This window comes from Triturus cristatus, chromosome 4_1 (genome assembly GCF_964204655.1).
Source record: "Triturus cristatus chromosome 4_1, aTriCri1.1, whole genome shotgun sequence".
NCBI lineage: Eukaryota > Metazoa > Chordata > Amphibia > Caudata > Salamandridae > Triturus > Triturus cristatus.
In genome coordinates this window covers 195251168-195272718 of record NC_140585.1, presented here as the reverse complement: position 1 = coordinate 195272718, position 21551 = coordinate 195251168, and the positions used below count along the sequence as shown (strand labels likewise).

Genomic DNA, 21551 nt, shown 5'->3' with positions numbered 1-21551 from the left:
TGACTTAAAATCCAGCACCATATTCCCTACAGCAAGTAGTTGTAATGACTTTCGTGCTACAGGAACGTGTGGCAGCAAGGTCACAGTCGTGGCACTGACTGTGTTGTAAAGGCACTGCATTGTATTGACTGCATGGTAAAGAATGCTTCTTCTATCCAACACCAATGGTTGTTTTAAAAAAAACACAGTTACAGGAAAACTGCAGCAATTACACTGTTTGCACAACATGAAATAATTGAAACACCCTAGCAGGACAGGAGTCCAGATTATTCTATTCAAACACCTCGTTCAGGCTGTTTTCATTTTTAATCCTACTGTCAATGTTCATGGGGCGGGTCATGGAAATAAGTAAGTGGGAGAGTGTGTGGGAGAGGTTCATCGGTCAGTTCCTTTCCAGCACTTCCTGGACACATCCCGCTCCGCACTCATACCAGTTGCAGGGGTCGAGGACCTGGCCTGCTTGGTGAGCACCACACCACCTGAAACAGAAAGGTGCCACAATCCCTGGAAGATCTACAGGCTTGATTGAAGGCAGCTCAAGCCTTTCACAAGCAGCCTTCATGTTTCCTAGTACCTCGAGAAGTTCCCTGGTTAGATAAAATGCCAGTATGGCCCTGATTTCGCTGGACACTCTTATGTGCAGGGCTCCTTTGTTGTCTCACAGGCTTACTGTCAATAATGACTCATAAGGAAATTGTTCAGATTTTAAATATATATTTTTTGTATTTATTGGTGTTTTCTCAGTGACCATTTGTAAGTTGCATGCATCAGTGAAGCCTTAATCACAGCATTCCATTTTAGAAACACATACATAGAATGCAGAAGATGAAAGAACATTTTGAAGCAACACAGGATGGCACAGCTGGAGCATGTCCCTTATGAAACCCTCGCCCATGCTGAGTTAAGTTGTCCTCCTTTGAGGCCGACAGATCCACCGGAGGTACTCATTAGGGGCCTTCTGGAAACCCAATTTTTTTGCTACTCTCTGTGCCTGCACATTGTACTCTGCAGTGATGAAGTAAAATGGGAAATCAGCCCACTGTAGGCGGAGGAAAGCAGTGAAGCATAAGAGGAGACTGCTGAAGAGACCCTTGCCTTGATATTCTGGCTGAGTGTATGCCATCCGTATCTCTGCATTCTGATCCATGATACACCATGAGACAGGCCTCCCTCCTGGGTCTCGCATACACAAGGAGGGCAGGTGTTGGATGCGTTGACGGGTAAATTTAAGGCTGGTCTCTTTCCCACTATTTACCCAGGAGGCATTCACCACCTCAGCTTCAGCATCACTGAGCGGGGAACATTTAAATGCTGACTGATCATACCTGCAGAAATGAGACAAAATAATATTTACAAAGAACTCAGCATGTATTGCTATCAATCACATGTCAATAATCTTCCTTCTTATCTAAAAATAGCATATTTACAAAGTTAACAGGTATAATTTTAGTAGGTATCTCACCACAACCAAGTTGGTAGGCATTAGCAGTCACATTTGATTGACTCAACAATCACATGAGTTTTGTGCACTCAAAGTCTTCTTAGTGAAGACCTCTCGAGTTGAGTTGAAGGAGTACACTGGGATTTGAGACTGAAATACTAGCACACTCTCTTCAAGTAATTGATTCATATTTATTGTGAATAAGATTAAGAATAATCTCTCACCATTTGTAAGTTATTGTTTCTGAGACGGTGCACTGAAATAAAGGTTAAACTACCCCCACTCTCTAGATTATCTATACCGAAGACCAGCCCTGAGAATAACATTTAATGAAGCCACTACAATTGAAATGAGTAGATAAGTACTTCATAGAAGCACTCTTGTACACAGCTACACAGCAGCCTCCACCAGATACTACTGCTGTTCACATTAAACTTAGCACAATAATGTAAATCAAGCATTCCTAATTCCCTTGTGAAATCCTTACACGCTCATCATGAGCAACAATTACATACTAAAATGTCTCTCCAATTCTAAAGTAGCTGAACATCAAGGCCAGATGGGCAGAGTTCAGCAGTGATGGTGGCAGCATAACTACAATGTCTGAAGAAGACAAAAAGGTCCACATACCCAAGAATCCTGTGCCCTGTTATATAGTGGGAGATGACATAAACAAATGATTTTCTGCCTACAAGGTACCGCTTAGGGTCCACAAGGTCCCAGAAAAGCATTGGGGGAGTAGAATGTGGAAACACATGCCTGCTGTGGGGACTGACCCCTGAAAAGTACTGTCGAAGGTTCAGGGTTCCAACCAGAAGAAGGGGGGGGGGAACAAAATGTAAATATAAGGTGTTCTCTGAAGGCCCCGAAATAGTTCTCAAAGGAGTAGTGATAACCAGTCCCAGTCTGACTGTAAGAAGAAGGGTCTCTTTGATAAGCAGACAGGGTAGTTTGTAGTACAATGTACTGAGTGCTACAATTATGGGCACTCCAAGGGTGACTCTAAATGTCCCAAGAGGGCCCAGCCCCCCACCGATGGGCCAACATCTGGGTTGGTGAGTGTAGCACTCAGGGAGGAGATAGTCCCAGTTAGCTTTGAGAAGCAGACAGAGGTGACCCTAGTTTCCATAGGTAATAAGGAGATAGTGCCAAAAGCCCATATGCCTGCAAATTCCTCTAAGTACAGGCAGTGGATCACCATCAATGTGCAATGGGTGGGGTGTTCTGAGAGACACAGTAGTCAGCATGACTACTGCAAAGTGTCAACATCACAAAATAAAATGCTGAACGAAGTGTTGAAACTTTTCAAACACTCACCTCCATTCACAGATCTGGAACTAATCCATTGGTATTTTGCTTGAAACATCACTCCAGTTTGGACCCAGCCATATGCAAATCAGTCTTGACCCAGGGAAGGCATCAATATTATTGGACCCTAAGACTCACTTTGGCGACAGGTTCATCCTGGTCTTGGTGACCACGCCATTCGCTACACAGAGGCAATGCCTCTTCAGTCAACAACTACACCTGTAGTGGCCAGGACACTGATGGGGAATTTTAACCATGATGGGATTCCCAAAGAGGTGAATTCCGACAAAGGCATTAACTTCATGTCAACATACATGAAGATCAAGTGAGATAAGTATAGGGTAACTTATATATTCTCCAGACCCAACCACCCCCAAACCAATGGTCTTGTGGAGAGATTCAACAAGACCTTGAAGGGATTGATATTGGGCCTACCTGAGCACATGAGGCATGAATGGCATGTCCTCCTTCCATGCCTTCTCTTTGCTTATAGGGAGGTGTCACAGAAGAGAATGGGGTTTAGCCCCTTTGAACTCCTCCATGGCCACTGTTAGCCTAGTGCGAGAAGGTTGGGAGCAAGCTCGAAGGAAACCTCCTCAGGATGTGGGCAGCTACATGCTGGCCCTTCGCAACCAGATGCACCACTTCCAGAAAAAGGAGAAAAGTAATCTTGAGACCAGTCAAAGGGTTATTAAGCTCTGGAAAGAGCAGAAGGCCACTCGGTAGAGTTTTAACCTGGCCAGAAGCTGGGGGTTATGGAGCGTCTGGAGTCCAGAGCTCTCCAGAATCGCTGGTTAGTCCCATATAGGGTGAAGGAGCAGAAGGGGAGTCCACGTACTTGGTGGAGCTCCATAAGAACTGCCTTGTTAGAAATGGGGGTCGCTAGTTGGCAGAGGTAGGCGCCTTTGTCCAAGTAGGGACCCTTCTTCCTAGTCACGGTAAGGAGGATACACTTCAGAAATAATCCCTGCTCACCCCCTTTGTAGCTTGGTACGAGCAGACAGGCTTATCTCAGAGGCAGTGTGTAAAGGATTTGTGAACACATACAGTAATATAGTGAAAACAATACAAACGGACAACACACCAGCTTAGAAAAATAAGTTATCTTTATCTAAACGAAAAAGGGACCAAGACAACAAAAATCCACAATACAGTACTAAAGATATGATTCTTAAAAGTTAGAAACAGTTCTGCTCTAAGAAAATGTTGGATGCCACAATTTTACACAAAGTACCTTGGAATGCGTCGAAAAATGTAAGCAAAAAAGGGTTGCAGGAAAGGTGAGGCATCGGTTCCTTACACTCAGCAAAGGTGATGCGTTGCTTTCTTTCTCCGGGGGAGGTGATGTATCGGTTCCTTACTGCTGTGCAGGGGAGGTAATGCATTGGATCCTTACCGGAGAGGAGGTGATGCTTTGGTTTATTATGCATGGGAAGGTGATGCGTGGGTTTCTCACTGCATCCCCCAACGATGCGACAGACCTGATGCTTTGATGCAATGCGTGACAATCCAGTACAATGTGATACGTGAAGACCCAGGATGCACTGCAATGATTTCAGTGGCTTCAGCTCGATGCGTCAGTTCTTCTTCAAATTGGCCTGCATCATAATCGGTGCGGTGATCTTGGACATCGGAAATCGGTGCATAGGATTCGTCACATGGCAGAACCTTCAGCCACAATCAGGCGATGCGTCGATTGTTCGGCAGCGGCAATGCATCAGAGATTTCTTCTCGCACCAATGCAATGCGTCAGAAACAGGCAATGCGTCGATTTTCACATTTTCTGTAGTTTCCAGCCTCAAAACAACCTCCAGAGGCCCAGAACAATGGCAGGCACCTCTCAGCAGGTCAGAACTCCCAGCAAAGGAGTTCAGGGAGGATTGGGGTTGAGGTCTTTGGGTCCCTGAGACTTCAGAACAGGAGGCAAGCTCAATTTCAAGCCCTTGGAGATCTTTCTCAATCAGGGGACACAGCAAACAGCAAAGTCCTTCTCCTTTCCTTGGCAGAAAGTAGCCACTGCAGGCCAACCTCAGACAGCAAACAGCACAGGGGCAGTATTCCTCCTCAGTTTTGCCAGCTCTTCTCCTGGCAAAGGTTCCTCTGCTTTCTCAGGAGTGATCTAAAAGTCTGGGGTCTGGGCCCCTCTTTTTATAATCGAATAATCCAAAACCCTTTGTTTTCTGTGGCAGAGAAACTCCTAGCCCAGTCAAAATCAGTTCTGTCCTCTCTGGTGCAGCTTCCTGGCAAGAAGTGGAGACAGCATTGTCATTGGCAGACCAGACCCATTTAGGTGAGAAAGGAATCTCCTTCCCCAACCCTGAATGTAGCCCAGGTCTATTAAGCCCAGCCCTGAATCATCCTGGAAAGGTAGATCAAAACTCAACACCCCAAGTGGCTGCCTGAACAGAATGCACATCCCCAGCCCCTGTCACCCTCAAGCCAGACAGTCAATGCACAACCTAGCAGAGGCACACTGGATAGTTAGACAAGCGAATACCTACTCTCTAAAAGAGGTATTTTCAAACCCAGAATGTAAAAATCACCCTCACTAAAAGATGCATCTTAACATTCTGATTTCAGGCATATCAAATGTTATTTTACTATCTTGTTCCTATGGGCAGTAATACTCATAAGATGTTATGAGCAAACTCCCCTTTCTATCCTAAGGGGACAGATAGCCTTACAATAGTGAAAAAAAATGAAATTGGCAGTATTTCACTATCAGGACATGCCACCCACATCAGGGCATGTACTACCTTTCACATAGATGGCACCCTGCCCACATGGGTACCTTGGGCCTATCTTAGGGGTGACTAACATGTAAGAAAAGGAAGGTTAGTATCTGGCAAGGGGGTTCACTTACCAGGTCGACATGGTAGCACTGGACAGCATACATACACCACAGTGGCAGGTCTGAGACCTTGTTGCAAGGCTGCTTGTATAGGTGGAACAATCAGTGCTGCATGCCTACTAGCAGAATTTGGTGTACAGGCCCTGGGCACACACAGTGCATCGTACTAGGGACTTAACAGTAAACCAAATAAACCAATCATGGAAACATCAATCCACAACAACAAATGACAAAGGGAGCACTTGCACTTTGGCACTGAACAGCAGTGCCAAAGTGCCCAAAGCATCTAGGCCAGCAAAAGGAAGTCTAACACACAGCAAAAACACAGGAGGCAAAGGCAAAAATACAGGGGAAACGCACGCAAATGGCACAGGTCTAACACATGTCCCATGCATCTGAAATTTGGGGAGAAATACTCACCCTTTTGTGAGTTCTTTTCAATAAGGCAGAAAAATCTGTACAAACCATCAGCATTGGCGTGTTCTGTACCAGGGTGGTGTTCTGTCATGGAGTTCATCCCCCGTAGGGAAATGGGCCACCTCTAGATCTTTGGGTAATCACCCCGGTTAGAAATGGGAGTCTCTACTCTAGTTGGCAAGAGTTTGCACCTTTGTTCAAGTAGGGACCCGTTCCTTCTAGTCAGGGTAAGGGAGTTACACTCCTTAAATAACCGCTGCTCACCAGCTTGGCATGAGCAGTCAGGCTTATTGGTGGCAGTGTGTAAAGCATTTGCACATAACCAACAGTAATACAGTGAAAAGACACCACACCAGTTTTAGAAAAACATCCAATATTTTATATATTTAAAACAAGATCAGACCTAGAAAAATCCACAATTCAGTTCTTAGAAACCTTTGGTTATCAAAATAGACTTGAAATATAGTTCCTTGAAGTCGATAGTTCCGTCTGTGGCTATCATGGCATCGTGAACAACAAATCCAAACAGTTCTGGCTGACCGCTGCATCGCAGGCCAGCTACGATGTCGGAAAGACCCGTAATGTTATGTTATGTTATGTTAACGGGTCTTGTAAAGCGCCTGGTTACACTAGGAACAGTGTGTCCCCGCGCTGCGGTGGGGCAGCAAAGGCAGAACTCGGTCTATTTGTGGGGGAAGAGGAGAGTCTTTAGCTTCTTCCTAAAAATACCTTCCGCTGGTTCTAATCGGAGGCACACAGGTAGTTTATTCCAGGCTTGAGCCGCCAAGAGCCGGAAAGACCGGCCCCCCATTCTGGCTCTTTTTATCATAGGGACACATAGTAGGCCCAGTCCCTCAGATCTGAGGCGGCGGGTGGGATTGTAGGGAGTGAGAAGGTTACGCAGGTAGGTAGGAGCGGTCCCCTGCAAAATGCGGTGGCATACACATAATGCCTTAAAACGAGCTCGTTCCCGGATAGGGAGCCAATGAAGAGAGGCTAGAGTCGGTTTAGAGGGAGCTCTCCTGGGACGCTTCAGGACTAGACGGGCCGCTGCGTTCTGGACGCATTGAAGTCTCTGAGTGCACCTTTCTGTGGTCCCCAGAAGGAGGACGTTGCCATAGTCAAGGAGGGAAGTCACAAGTGCATGGACCATGGTCTTCCTGGCTGCAGTGGGCAATATATCAAGGGTTTTCCTGAGATTTTTTTAGTATTCCGTAACAAGTGCCAGCCACCCGCCTAGTGTGGTAATCAAACGAGAGGTGGGTGTCAATCCAGACCCCAAGGTTTTTAGCTTGGGCACAAGGTATGGGAGTGGGTCCCAAATCTTGCGGCCACCACGCAGATGACCAGACAGAGGGGGCTTTCCCCACTATCAGCACCTCCGTCTTGTTGCCATTGAGCTTGAAGCAGTTAATATCCATCCAGACCGCAAGTTCCTGGAGGCACGCCACCAAGTTGGGCGCTGCTGTTTGTTGGTCTTGAGTCAAGGACACCACCAACTGGGTGTCATCGGCATAAGACACCACTCCAATCCCAAAACCTTCAGCAATCTCGGCCAAGGGAGCCACGTAAAGATTAAAGAGGGTGGGGCTTAAAATTGAGCCCTGGGGGACTCCCTGCTGCAGTGCCATCACTTTGGAATAGAATTTCCCCTGCTTCACCTGGAAGCTACGGTTGTTTAAGAAAGAGATGAGCCAGTCCAAGGCCTTCCCAGACACACCTCCCTTCTTCAGACGATCGGCCAGAATCTTGTGGGCCACAGTATCAAAGGCCGCACTGAGGTCGAGCAGGATTAGGGCGACAGTTTGGCCTGCGTCCACATATTGCCGGATGGTCTCAGTGGCCAGAAGAAGGGCGGATTCTGTCGAGTGGCATGAGCGGAAGCCCGACTGGGTGGGATGGAGGAGGTGGGAATTCTCAATGTGCGTCGTGAGCTGCTGGTCGACCACTTTCTCTGCAATCTTGGCAAAGTAGGGGAGCAGAGAAATGGGTCGTAGATTCTCAAGGCGATCAAGGCCCAGGTGCGGTTTTTTGGGGAGGGGGAAAACGACTGCCTCCTTCCAGCGACGAGGGACCGTGCTGGTATTAAATGAGATCTCCAGGAGGTATCTGATAAAGGGTTCCAGAGTTTCTAAGCATCCCTCGAGTTTTCTTGGGGAGGCCTGGTCTTTGGGAGACCCTGATTTAACGCTCCTGCAGATTTTCATCAGAGTTTCTTGGGAGGGAATTGAGAAGTTCTCAAGCTTTTCCTCCTGTGCAACAATAGTGTGGCGAGAAGTAACCCATCTATCTTGGTCAGCCAGAGCCACATCAGGAAAAGAAGAGTAGATATTAGTTACCTTCTCGGAGAAGAATTCCACTATTTGGTTGCAGCGTTCGGTTGACCCTACAACAGGCACTGCTCTTGAGTCTAAAGAGGAGATCTCTCTATAGACCCTAAATAATTCTCTTGTAGAATTTTCAGCAGACCTGATACTTTCTTGGTAGTATTCAGCCTTGGTTTTCCTGATAAGCCTATGATAGGCTTTCAGCGTAGTTTTATAAACATTTTTCCCTTGCGTAGAGAAGTTCATCCTCCATAATCTTTCTAGGCGTTTACACTCTGTTTTGGCAACTCTAAGAGTATTATTGAACCAAGGGGCATATTTTTTTAATCTGGTTGGAGTTTTACATGTCCATGGAGCAGTTATATTAAGGGCTTCCTTTATCATCCCGTCCAGTTCAAGACAAGCACTATCAGCGTCCTTAGCCTCGGGCGGGCCCCCTCTTAGGAGGGCACTCTTGAACTTGACTGGGGAAAAGCCAGCCAACTTCCGACATGTAGCTTTGGAAATGTATGGTGCCAGTGACCTCTCAATGAGTCCCGAAAGCACGGCGTCTGCAGGCGTCAGTTCCGGAGGTCGGTGCAAGAGTCATTGTGCCCTTGAAGTTATACGCATTGCACTACTCGCGGTTGTAGTCTGGAGCATCGGCGTTAGCAGGCGTCAGGGCTGTGGTGCAAAATGCAGCGGTGTGGCGTGCCGTGCCCTCAGATCACATGCAGGTAGCAGCTCGCTGACAGTTGTCCAGAAGCGTGAGTGAGACCAGGGCTGCGGTGCTCGTTGCAGTGCTGGCAGGTCACGGTGCGAGCAGCGGCGTTGTTATTGCTGAAGCGCTGTTGTCAGCTGACGAACTAGAGTCGATGACGCTGGCATTGGTAGACTAAGGCATCGGTGCGGGATGACGCACTGTGTAACTTATGAGTGGTGCCCTCGAACCACGATGCAAGCAGCGGCGTCAATTTTGGTGTGGAGCGGCATCATCAGGGATACCAGGGCAACGGCGTGCAGGAAGGTGGTGCGGAGTGAGGTGCCCACAGCTCACGGTGCAAGCAGCGGCTCGGTGGCGGCATCCGTGGCTTCATCGGTGAGACCAGGGTTGTGGTACGGCATTGCGGCGGTGCCCTCTGCGGTGCTTTCAGGACATGGAGTCGGCAGAGGCATTATAAACAGCATTGCATTGCTTTTTTCTTCTGTTGCAGCACAACCCACTCAGTCCCTAGTGCTGAGGACAGAAGAACTTGAAGTCTTTGCTGTTCCTGAGACTTCTTGAACAGGGAGCAAGCTCTACCTCAAGCCCTTGTAGAAACTCACAAAAAGAAATTGTAGAAAGTTCAGTCCAGTCCTTTCACTGCCCAAGACAGAAGAAGTTACTGCAGGCCAACACAGAAAAGCACACAGCAAAGTGTTAGTTGCTCCTCATAGCTTCTCGAGCTCTTCTTCTTGGCAGTCTCCTTGGTTCCAAAAGAGTTCTAAAGTTTAGGGGTTTGGGCCCAACTTTTCATAACCCAAAATCCTTTGTTCTTTGGGGGCAGAGAGTGTCTGTGCCTGGCCAGAACCAGTTCTGTCCTCTTTGGTCCAGGAGGTGGAAACAACATTGTCAAAGGCAGACCAGGCCCATTCAGGTGAAAGGGAATCTCCTCCCCCTACTCTAAATGCAGCTCTAGTCTATTTAGCTCATCCTTGACGCATCTAGATTCTGGAGCCACTGCTCTTCCCCAGCCCCTGTCACCCCAAAGCCAGATAGTCAATCCACAAACCCAGTAGAGGCACACTGGATGGCTAAGCAAGAAAATACCTACTTTCTAAAAGTGGTATTTTCACACAGAATGTAAAAATCACCTTTACTAAAAGATGCATCTTTAGAGTCTGAGTTCAGGCATACTAAACTTTATTTTTCTACATTGTTTCCCGGGGTAGTGATGTTTATACCATGATATAAACAAAATCCCTATTCTCTCCTATGGGGACAGGTAGCCTTGCAAAGTGAAAAACAAAATTGGCAGTAATTCACTATCAGGATATGCCACACACACCAGGGCATGTCTTACCTTTAACATACACTGCACCCTGCCCACAGGAGTACCTTGGGTCTACCTTAGGCCTTCCCTTTTGTAAAGACAAAATCTGCCGGTAGGCCAATTCCTCAGGAACCGGAGGAATTGCTCTAGAATGGAAACCTATGAAGAACAGGCTGACACATTGGAGAAAAACTGCTTGAATGACACTACCCCAAAAAGATGATCCAAAAAGCAAGAAAAAGAGCCAGGAACAATAACCGGGAGGCTCTACTTGAGAACCAGAAAAAGAAAGAGAACGAAAGAGTAGTATGCGCCACCACATACACTCCGATATTGAACAAAGTACAAAATATTGTACACGATGGGGGCGTGGCCACTCAAGGATGGGGGCGTGGCCACACAAGATGGGCGAATGGACGTGATCAATATCGGCTCCATCACTGCGAGGCTGTTGAGGGCATTTCTGAAGCCCCAATGTAGCCTTGAACCACTGCATTTAATGCAGTAAGCAGCAGAACCAAGTGTGGACACAGCGGGAATGACAAGAGAACAGCCGCGGGAGAGACCGGAGCACGGAGTCGAAGGTCACAGCCCATGATGGTGGTGAGCAGCCACACGGACTGACTTGGAGCCTCCCGCCGGGGCTGGGGATCTCAGCGATGGGATCGAGGTAACTGGCTTCCCCAGCAGAGAGCAATATGCCAAGACTGCACTCGCGGAGATGCCTAAAGACGAAAGGCTCCACATCGGGAGAAGAGCAGTGAGCACCGGAGTGGACCGCCGGGCATAGGAAGCACCCGAAGGCTCTAAAGGGGGACCCCTGCTTCATTTTACATTCTTCAGGCCCCTGCGACAGGCAGAAGGAGGCTCTGAGGGTCTCATGATGCACCGGTAAAGCAGAAGGGAGCTCTGATCTCACAGTGCCTTTCTTCAACATGGCGGAGGGGAGCTCAAAACGAAGATTCCCCCAGGAGCCTTAAGAAACACGCCTGAATTCCATATGGTAACCAGCGCGGACACAAGCAAGCAAAGGTGCAAGCGTGCAGCACAGAGAGCTCTCTATTCAGAAATCATGAGCCCTTTGTGAGGGCCTGACCCTAAGACGGCCACCGGGGATTGGTTTTCCACATAGGTAATCTTGCTTACCACGTGAGCGAGGGGAGCGGCAGTAACTTGTAGAACCGCAGGGGACTTTCAGAGAGTAAACACAGTGATAAGGGGGGAGAGCACAGAAGAGGCAAAAGAGATTTTTGAAGCTCTGGACCACAACAGAGACCGCATCTATGCCACCAAAGAAATAGACTTCTAAGGTACCCAGCTATTTTGCGCCTGCAGAGAAGAAACAAGTACAGGAGAAGGAGAGCCCCAATCTCGCCATGGCTTTGACTAAGGAACATCTTCTAAGTTCCCTGAAGGACTTTAAATCGGAACTGCGCTCGGAATTAAAAGGGGACCTCCAGGTCTCTATGGCCCAACAGAAAGCGGATCTATCAGAAAAAATGACCTCCCTACAACAGGACATGGACTCCATTGGAACAAGATTGTTGTAAACGGAGACCCAAACCCAGGAGCTCGACTAATGAGTAAAGGATGCGAGCGACAACGTACAGCTCTTACACTCACAACTCCAAATGGCCCTATTGAAGAATGAAGACCTGAAAAACAGGTCTAGAAGAGAAAATATTTGTATCAGAGACCTGGAGGAGGGGGCAGAGGGACCTGACTTGGAAGCGTTCGTAGAAGGTCTCTTGGTGGAGATACTTGGGCCTAAACGACTAAAAATTAAAATCACAGGGTGAGTCCAGCTCTGCCGGTTGAGAGGCGTCGCACTTGCGACATCCTTGTTAAGCTTCACTCATGTAAGGTTAAGGAAGCCATTCTACAAGAGTCCAGAAAGAAAGACTCCATCACTTTAGAATTATTTCACTGTGTCCTATTCCAAGACCCTGCAGAGAAGACAATCCTTCCTGCCCATTACAGAGAAGCTTCGAGAGGAACAAATATGATACCAATGGACTTATCCCTGTGGGCTTGCGTTTGAATATAAAAACAAACAGCGCCATGTCACAGAGCTCAGGGAGGGCATGAAGCTCCTCGGGATTCCAATACCAGAGGATGAAGCTTTCAGCTCATAGTCCAGAAGAGGTGAGCCCCATATAATAATAATCCACATTTGTAGGGTCTCTAGGCACTGGGGGCTGTCGGGAAGATTAAGCAAGCTATTGCCCAGCACCATGGCTAATCTGGGCTAATCTGCCACCGGGGATCGAACCGTGATCCCCAGATTCCGGCGTCAGTCGCCCTGGCCGCGGCGCCACACCTCTTCCCTTCCCCATAGGTCAAACTTCACACAGTGGAAAACAACCACTAAAGGGCATTCATCCAGGACCTGACTCGAAGACAGCAAAGGAAAAGGTCAGATTAACTGAAAATAGACCCACACAATAGGTCTTGATATTCGTGAGAATGCAAGGAAAGGATTCACATCGAGTACAACTGACATGGTACTAGAGGACAGATGTATGGACTAAGTTTAACACACATGAGCCCAAGGGCTGCTACGAACGGTGGGGAATAGACACGTGTCTTGACCAAACTGTGGCTACAGTGGGTCAAAAGGCAAAAGAGAAAGGTCAGGACAACGAAGGTAGAGTCTACAGGAGTGACAGGAATTCTGTGAAAGCTCAACAAAAGGCTATGAACCGAATAAGGTCGACAAGAGAAAGGAGGGTGTGGGGCTGGGTACTGTATGTCCCGCATTAACTCAGGATTTTTTATGCACTGCGCAGAAAAGGTTTATTACTAGAATTGGTCTACAGCTACATTGGACAATGTTAAATGGTCAGCAAGGTGACAGGTGAGGGCCAAAGCCACGGCCCGGCGCTCAGAATGAGAATTGCCATAACAGCAGGCCATGTGAGGGTCCCGGGGACAAACACTGTTATACTTTTGTTTTGAATTCAAAGGGAGGGTTTATGCGGAGGGAGGGGCGGAGAAGCAGAGGGGGAGGGATGGGAGGGGCTTTGCTATGCAGAATGTCAGGCTATGATGGTGGTGGAGAGAAGGAGCTGGAGAGAGTTAACTGGCAGGGTAGTATGAAAAGGAGAACGCAGGGGGGCGAATTGCGAAGGGGCGAGGGTACCCAATGGGATGTTATCAATTACCACGTGGAATGTGAAGGGCCTGAATTTGCTGATCAAGTGACCAAAAATTTTGAAGTATTTGGTGGACCACCAATTTCATGTGGTGGCACTCCAAGAGACACATCTTAAAAGATCGGTTGAGCTGAGGCTTACACATAAAAACTATTCACTTATATATAGGTCATCTGCCAAAACGAAGCATAATGAGGTAGCATTCCACAACAGCACTACATTTCTGACTGAAGGCTTTCAGACAGACAAGGAAGGACGGGTGGTAATGGTGAAAGGGAAGCTCATGGGAGAACAGTTATACTTGTCTCGGTCTACATCCCCAATTCGGGACAAGCGGCCTTTGTGAATTCTTTTTTTCAATATGGTGGGGGGCTTTGCCGGAGGTCAAATAAGTGTAATGGGTGACTTTAACCTCACCTGGCACTCTATGGATGATAGTTCACACCTGCATAGGTCCATAGGAGGCAGCTTCCCTAAATCCCTAAAACACACGTTCCAAGACTTGGGATTCTTTGACGCTTGGAGATTTCTCAATCCCACTACCAAAGATTACACATACTTTTCACATGCCCACCAAACATACTCCAGATTAGATTACATGTTTATGTCAGAGGATCTACAGGGTGCCCTTCAGGGGGGGCTAAGATCCTTCCCATCTCTCTATCTGACCATAGTCCAGTAACAGTGGGCATGCACTGGGAAGGGAAAACACAGGGGTTCGCTAAATTATATTTTCCCGTTGCACTTACGCGAGATAAGTTACTCCAGGACAAATTACAGCTAGTGATTAAGGAGTATTTTCAAGCGAATGACCGGGTAACAGCTCCCCCCAGAACAATTGAGACGCTTTTAAGGTGGGCATCAGGAAAAAATGTTTAGCGATGGTCTCGGCGTTAAACAACGAAAGGGCAAAGGAATGGGAGGAACTTGAGGTAGCCCTGTCCCAGGCAGAAAAGAAATACAAACACAATCCCACACGTAGTCTAAAGCGCCAGCTGGGTACTCTAAAAGTGAAACTGGGGGCAATGTATACAAACAGAGCTGAATACACACTGTTGTGACTTTGTCGTAGTGCATACTTGCAGGGAAATAAGCTGGACGCACATCTGGCAAGACAACTTAGGGAATAAAGGATGAGGGAATACATTGGAGGAATATGCAAAGACAGGGGGGAAATAGAACTAAACGATATTGGTAAAGCTTCCCTATTCGTCGCTTTTTACCAGGATCTCTATAAAGCAGCTCCCCCTGACATTAAGGCGCAGAAGGATTATTTTGACTCTCTTGCACTTCCCAAGATTTCAGAAATATGGAGAGATCAGCTGGACGCCCCAGTCTCTGAAAAAGAGGTGAGACTTTTGATTGGTGTGCTTAGACCTCATAAGTCTCCTCGGACGGACGGACTAACAACTCTCTTCTGTAAGACGTACGTACCTGAACTACTGCCCCATCTGACAACCCTATTTAATGACATGGCAACGAGGTAGACGGTCAGCCCCACCATGGCAGAAGCACTTATTACAGTAATTCCAAAGCCGGGGAAGAACCCGCAGCAATGCGCCTCCTGTAGACCAATAGCTCTCCTAAATCTCGACGCCACGCTCTACTCGGCTATTCTAGCTGCCCGTTTAGAAACTTTAATGCCCGACATTATTCACCCGGACCAGTCCAGTTTTATAAAAGGGAGACAGACACATGACAACAGCCTCAGAATGCTCCATCTTATAGAAAAAGCAAACATGTTGAAACTACCAGCGATAGTATTGGGCTTGGATGCAGAAAAAGCTTTTGACCGGGTGGATTGGCACTTCCTGTTTCTTACTCTGGAGAGGTTCGGCTTTGGGAATATGTTCCTACAAATAATAAGAGCTAATTATATAGGTCCGTTCTCTACTCTAGGGTTCAGGTTAACGGGGTGAGCTCAGCGTTCTTTGAGCTGGGTCAAGGTACAAGGCATGGGTGCCCATTGTCCCCACTGCTGTTCGCTCTGAGCATCGAACCACTGGCTGCCCGACTTAGAGCGAATCCAGACATTCAGGGGATTACATTTGGGGGAGATGAACATAAGGTGTCACTATTTGTGGATGACATTCTGTTAACTCTCACAGCTCCTTGATCATCCCTTCGAGCACTACAGCCAGAGCTGAAAGCATTTGAAGGGGTAGCAGGCTTTCGAGTCAATTTATCTAATCATCGATACTAAACTTAACACTATCATAGGGGGAGAAGATACAAATACAGGAGGAATCCTCATTTACATGGGCTAAACACAGTTTAACATATTTTGGGGATTCAGATTACCCCACGCATAGAAGGAATATTCCAGGCAAACTTCCCACCCCTACTCAGACAGTCAAAACAGGAACTACAGCGATGGAAACCTTTGTTTATTTCATGGCAGGGTAGGATTCATGCAGTCAAAATGACCCTTCTCTCTAAACTGCTTTACTTGTTCCAGGCACTCCCAATAGAGCTGGATAAGGACTTTATAAAAGGAGTATGCTCTATGATAATCCACTACATTTGGCAGGATGGTAGAGCATGGCTACACTTCCACATGTTAAGGAGACCTGGAATGGAGGGGGGGTTGCTCTCCCGGACATCAAGCTCTATTATAAGGCAGCACAGTTAAGGGTTATCACAGAATGGTTCATGCGGGAGTCGGACAAACACTGGCTCCTCATGGAAAGGGCCATCGTAGGCTGGACAATTTGGGATGGGCTGTGGAAACCCAAAAACGATAGACCTGCTAACGTGTATCTAAGCGTCCCTACCGGGACTACTCTTAAGACTTGGGACGAGGTAAATAGGAACCTGGGTTGGACCTCTTTTCCCTCCCCTTTATGCACCTATACACTTTAAACTTTAGACTTTCCGCCCGTGCTGAAGGAGGGGCCGTTTGACACATGGCTAGAGGGAGGTAGTCGAATACTCTCAGATCTATTCCATAACTATGACATTCTCACTTTTGAAAATTGTCAGCGTGATTTTGGGGTCCCATCCTCAGAGCACTTTCACTACCTGCAACTTAAACATTGGGCACTACATCCACAGGTTAGAGAGGCGGCAACTAGAGACCTGACCACAATAGAAACTTTAGTGCGGAAGGCTAGCACATCCAAGGGTACGATTTCTTTTTTTGTACAAGCTACTGGTCTCCACTACAATCGCACCACAGCTTAGATACAAATCTACATGGGAACAGACCCTTGGGAGGGAGACAACAGAATGGGAATGGAAACCCCTGTGGTCAAACATCACTAAATTTAACCACTCACTTGACTTGAGGGAGGCACATTACAAAATATTATTTGACTGATACTTAGTACCTGCCAAACTCAGGAAGATCTTCCACCTCATCTTGGATCTCTGTTGGAGAGGATGCAGTATCCTTGGAGACTTTCACCATACTTGGTGGGACTGCCCGACGATTAAGCCATTCTGGAAAGAAATTCTGACCCAAAAGCAAGACATGCAAGGGTACCCTATACCGAGCTCCATAGACGCGATTCTCCTGGGCCTCAGGGATACCACACTAGAACACCCACCAAACTAAGGCAGACAAAGCAATTATGTGGGCCTGTTTGGGAGCAGGTAAGAAGGTGATAGTGTCAAATTGGAAGAAAAAAGGCGCACCAATAATGGCGCAATGGCACTCACGTTTATGGAAAATACTCACGATGGAGCGTATGTCTGAACTTTTTAAAGATGAGTATAAGAATTTTGAATATAAGTGGGGTCCACCTGTGTCCATTCTTAGACAGGGGCTCCTGCTGGCAGTGTGTCCACCCACATTGTGAGGGCTACACCCGTTTCAATTTTAAATCCGGCGATAGGGATAACACAGATGAAATTTAGCTGCTGAAAGAATGACACCAATCTGAAACTACACGGAAACATTGCCCCCCACCAGTCGGAGTTGAGTAGTAGCAAGGGAAGGATGGTTATTGCTTCCCTACCACAGGGGAGGTGGGAGGGGTTGGGAGTTGGGGTTCTTAGTTATTTGTACTTCTTGCAAATGCCATTATTATTATTATTATTATTATTATTATGATACTCATTTGTATGGCACGATGAATCATCCCCAAGGGGATCTCTCGGCGCCTGAGGAAAGGACACCCTATGAGCAGTATAAAAACAGCCAGGTCTTAAGCATTCTCTTTAATCAAGAAAGGTTTGAACAGGCACGGATCTCCTCAGGGAGACTGTTCCAGTGGCTGGGGGCTAGATGAGAGAACGCCCGACCGCCCATTTTGGCATTCCTTATTCTCCGCGTGCAGAGCAAATTGCGATTGCTAGATCTGAACTGACGCACAGGTTGATAAAGTTCAAGTTTCTTCTTAAAATAGTCAGGGCCAGTCCCCTGGAGAGACTTAAAGACCGTACATAACAGCTTGAAGATTGCTTATTTCCTGATAGAAAGCCAGTGTAGTTTGCAGAGGAGAGGTAAAGAGGGGGTGCGCGCCGGTTTATTGAGGGCAAGGCGGGCTGCTGTATTTTGAACCACCAGCAGTTTTGATAACAGGCCTTCCCTTATTCCACCCAGCAAAGAATTGCCATAATCCAGTCGACTCACCAGGAGCGACTGAATAAGAGTTTTTCAAGCCGTGAGAGGGATCCAAGGGAAGATCTTTCCAAGCATCCGCATTGTTCCGAAGCAGGTGCCTGACAGTGTCTTCACCTGTTCTTCCATAGACAATTTATTATCAATTCTGATGCCTAGATTCTTAACCCATCCTTTTGGGGAGGGCGCCTCTCCTAGTTCTGGTGGCCATCAATCTGGGGTCCACAATTCCTCCGCTTTACCAAACAGCAGTATCTCTGTTTTGATGGAGTTAAGCTGAGGGAAATTCTTCCTCATCCATCTCGCTATATTAAACATTGAAATGTAATTTGGTTGCTGCAGGGTTGTCCTCTATAGGGACTATCACCTCTGTGTCATCTGCATACGATATGGTCTCAAACCGACAACTTCTTATAATTGAAGCCAAGGTGGCCACATATACATTAAACAAGGTGGGACTTAGGATGGATCCCTGGGGGACTCCCTTATCCACTAAAGTGGTTTGTGACACAAAGGAATCCAGCTCGACACATTATGTTCTGTCGGACAGATGGTTTTGAATCCACTTAAAGGCCATGCCTCTAACACCAATCTCTCAAAGCCCATCCAGAAGGATGCGATGGGAGATAGTGTCAAAGGCTGCCAAAAGATCGAGAAGAATTAATATCACTGGAGTCCCATTGTCCAATGACATCCAACAATGCGGCCTCAGTGCTATATGAAGCACGGAAGCCCAAGTGGGATGGGTCCAGTAAGTTATTCTGTTCCAAATAGCAAGAGAGATGCCGATTGATTAATATCTGCATGATCTTTGAACAGCAAAGAAGGAGAGAGATCGGCCTACAGTTTTGTAGATCATTGGGATCAGCTTATGCCTTTTTGAGCAGAGGTTTAATGCGTGCCTTTTTCCACTTACGAGGAAACGTAGCTGTGGCTAACGAAAAGTTGCAGACTACATCAAGCACATCAGCTAAGACCGGGGTTCATTCTGACATGACAGCAGGTGGCACCGGGTCTAGTGGTGATCCAGATTTCACATGAGTTAGTACGGCGCCCACTTGCTCACCAGTGATGTCAGGAAAGAATTCTAGGATCGGAGGGCAGGGATTTTCCTGGGGGGAGGCTCTCTCGTGGTCTGCCTCTTCAGGCTCAAAGGAGCGATAGATTGAGTCAATCTTGTGAATGAAGTGACTCACTAGGTCCTCGCATAGCTCCTGGGCAGGTAGCAGAAGCGGATTATTGGCCCTCGGGTTCGTGAACTCCTTCAGAATAATAAAGAGCTCCCTAGAGGAGTTCTTCGCTTCCGTAATACGGGAGCCTAGATGTGCTCTTCTAGCTAATTTACTACTATTTAAATAAGCTCTATGTGCCATTCGGTAGAGCGATTCATCTCGCTCAGATTTGGATTTCCTCCATTTTCTTTCTTTAGCCCTGCATAGGGCCTTTTCTCTCTTTAAAATATCTGAATACCAAGGGGCTGGAGCTGCCCTGTCCTGAATGTTTACCCTCTTAAGTGGTACAATAGAGTTGAGGTCTTCTGTTAATGAAGCCTCAAACCTTTCTAAGGCTGTATCACAATCTTCGCAGTTCGTAAACGAAGGGGCAGTGTAAGCCCGACTAAAGGCGGAAGATGTCACCTTTCTCCTAGATCTGCGGAAGTCTTTGCGAGCTTACGGATGGCCGGACGATTTTGTAAGCGCCCAGGAAAAGCTTAGCGCCAGTGGTCAGTCCAGCCTAATATCTGGGGGGGTTTTACTACTAATTCCAGGATTTCATTGAATCAAGGGCTAGTGATGAGCCTCATAAATCGATCATTCCAGCATGGTGAGATACTGTGACAGAATTAGCAATGAGTAACATTTGGAATACTGAGATGGCTACTAGCCAAGATTATTTTGAATTGTTTTATATCAACTTGCCAATGAACAGAAATTTGACCCCAAAAAATATTGTACAAAAAAACTGTCATATCTTTAATGGGGCAAAAAAGCCGTGGTCTCCCTCACTTTTTGCTTTTAAATGAAACAGAAATATGCATGACGAAGTGGTCCATGGTAAAGCACCCCTTCAAAAGAATTATAACCCAACCACACTGTGGGGCAATCAAAGGCCAGTTGGACACTACCCGTGTGGAGGCATGCTCCCTCACCAGCACAACAAAAGAGGTTGACATAAAAACCAAGAAGCCATGGATACTAAAAAACTTTAGCAACTGCAACAGCGAAAATGTTGTCTATTTACTTACATGCCCCTGAAATTTGATGTATGTGGCCATGACAACAAGGAATATCAAGGTCCACATCAACGAACATAGAAGCACCATCAGATGCAAAATAACTAACACAAAGTTAACAAGGCACTACTTGGAACACAACCACGGAGATACAGATCTAAAATGGGTAGAGCTTCAGATCATTAAAAAAAAGGCCCAGATATTCAGAGGTTCTTCCACACTAGAGAGCAACAATGGGTATACCACCTACATACATGGGACACAGGACTGAATGATGAGATACCATGGCTCGAGATTGGGAATTAACACAGCTTCACAGTGGGGAATAATGTTACTGTAAACTTAGGTGTACAGACAATATCTCACTGGTCTGAGCTCTATGGGGACACTGTTCTACCAACCCCCCCTTGCTTGTCCCCCACTCCACCACACCCCCCCCAATGTCCATGATTGTACATAGAAAAAACTTTAAGGAACTAGAAGCTTACAAACACTTCTTATTATTGTGTGTTGCAACTCTTGCATTATCCTTGATTCAACCGTATTTTTCAAACTAAAAATTTTATTTAACTAATTAGAAACATCGTTACGTCACAAAAAGATGATGTTTAGTAACACACTCCACAATCAGGACGCAACTGATTTGCATCATACGAATCGTGAATCTTTCCTCCTGGATCTATTAATCTGAACCTAAAATGTAATATCCTTGCACCCGCTCGCATCTTTAATTTTAATCTCATACGGAAGTGCAAGCGGGTCCTCACCATAGACCCTTGATCTGGGCCATTTTTGGAGTAGGTCCGGATACAACTTTAATAATTTTAAATTTCAAATGAACCACACACACCCCCTTAAATGAAAGGGAGTACACGTGGGCAACAAGAAAGGGGTGGAGCCCGCACATGTAAACACGAGCAGGATAGATTCACACTGTACGCTGATGCACCGCCCAGGCATGACCAGGCGGCGTCCCGCATGACACCGGGAAACCGCAGCTGTCTTAACCATAAATATGAGACCTTATTTAATTGCATCACCCCGGGTAATCACAGGTGTTCAGCATAAACACAGATCCTTCCCTTTTTTAAATCGGCTGAAGCGGGGGTCAGGCGCTCTGCCAGTAATAACAAGGGGACTCTGCTGACAACGGAAGCCTTTGTAATTAGAAGCCTTGGTAACTGCGAGCACACATGAACTGTATCCTGTGTATGTTAAGGGCACTATTTAAGCCTTATCATTT

General features: G+C 46.8%; 1 protein-coding gene across 4 annotated transcripts in view; it reads right to left on the bottom strand.

Moving 5' to 3' along the window:
• Positions 1-694: 694 nt before the first annotated feature.
• The window catches only part of LOC146854003 (glycine N-phenylacetyltransferase-like), a 401407-nt gene continuing 380550 nt past the window's right edge, over positions 695-21551 (bottom strand). For all 4 annotated transcript variants that reach the window (XM_085651867.1, XM_085651868.1, XM_085651865.1 and 1 more), the window contains one exon: positions 695-1325. In XM_085651867.1, the coding sequence (XP_085507993.1) occupies positions 902-1325 (424 nt within the window). In that variant the 3' untranslated portion in view covers positions 695-901. The remainder of the gene's footprint in view (positions 1326-21551) is intronic.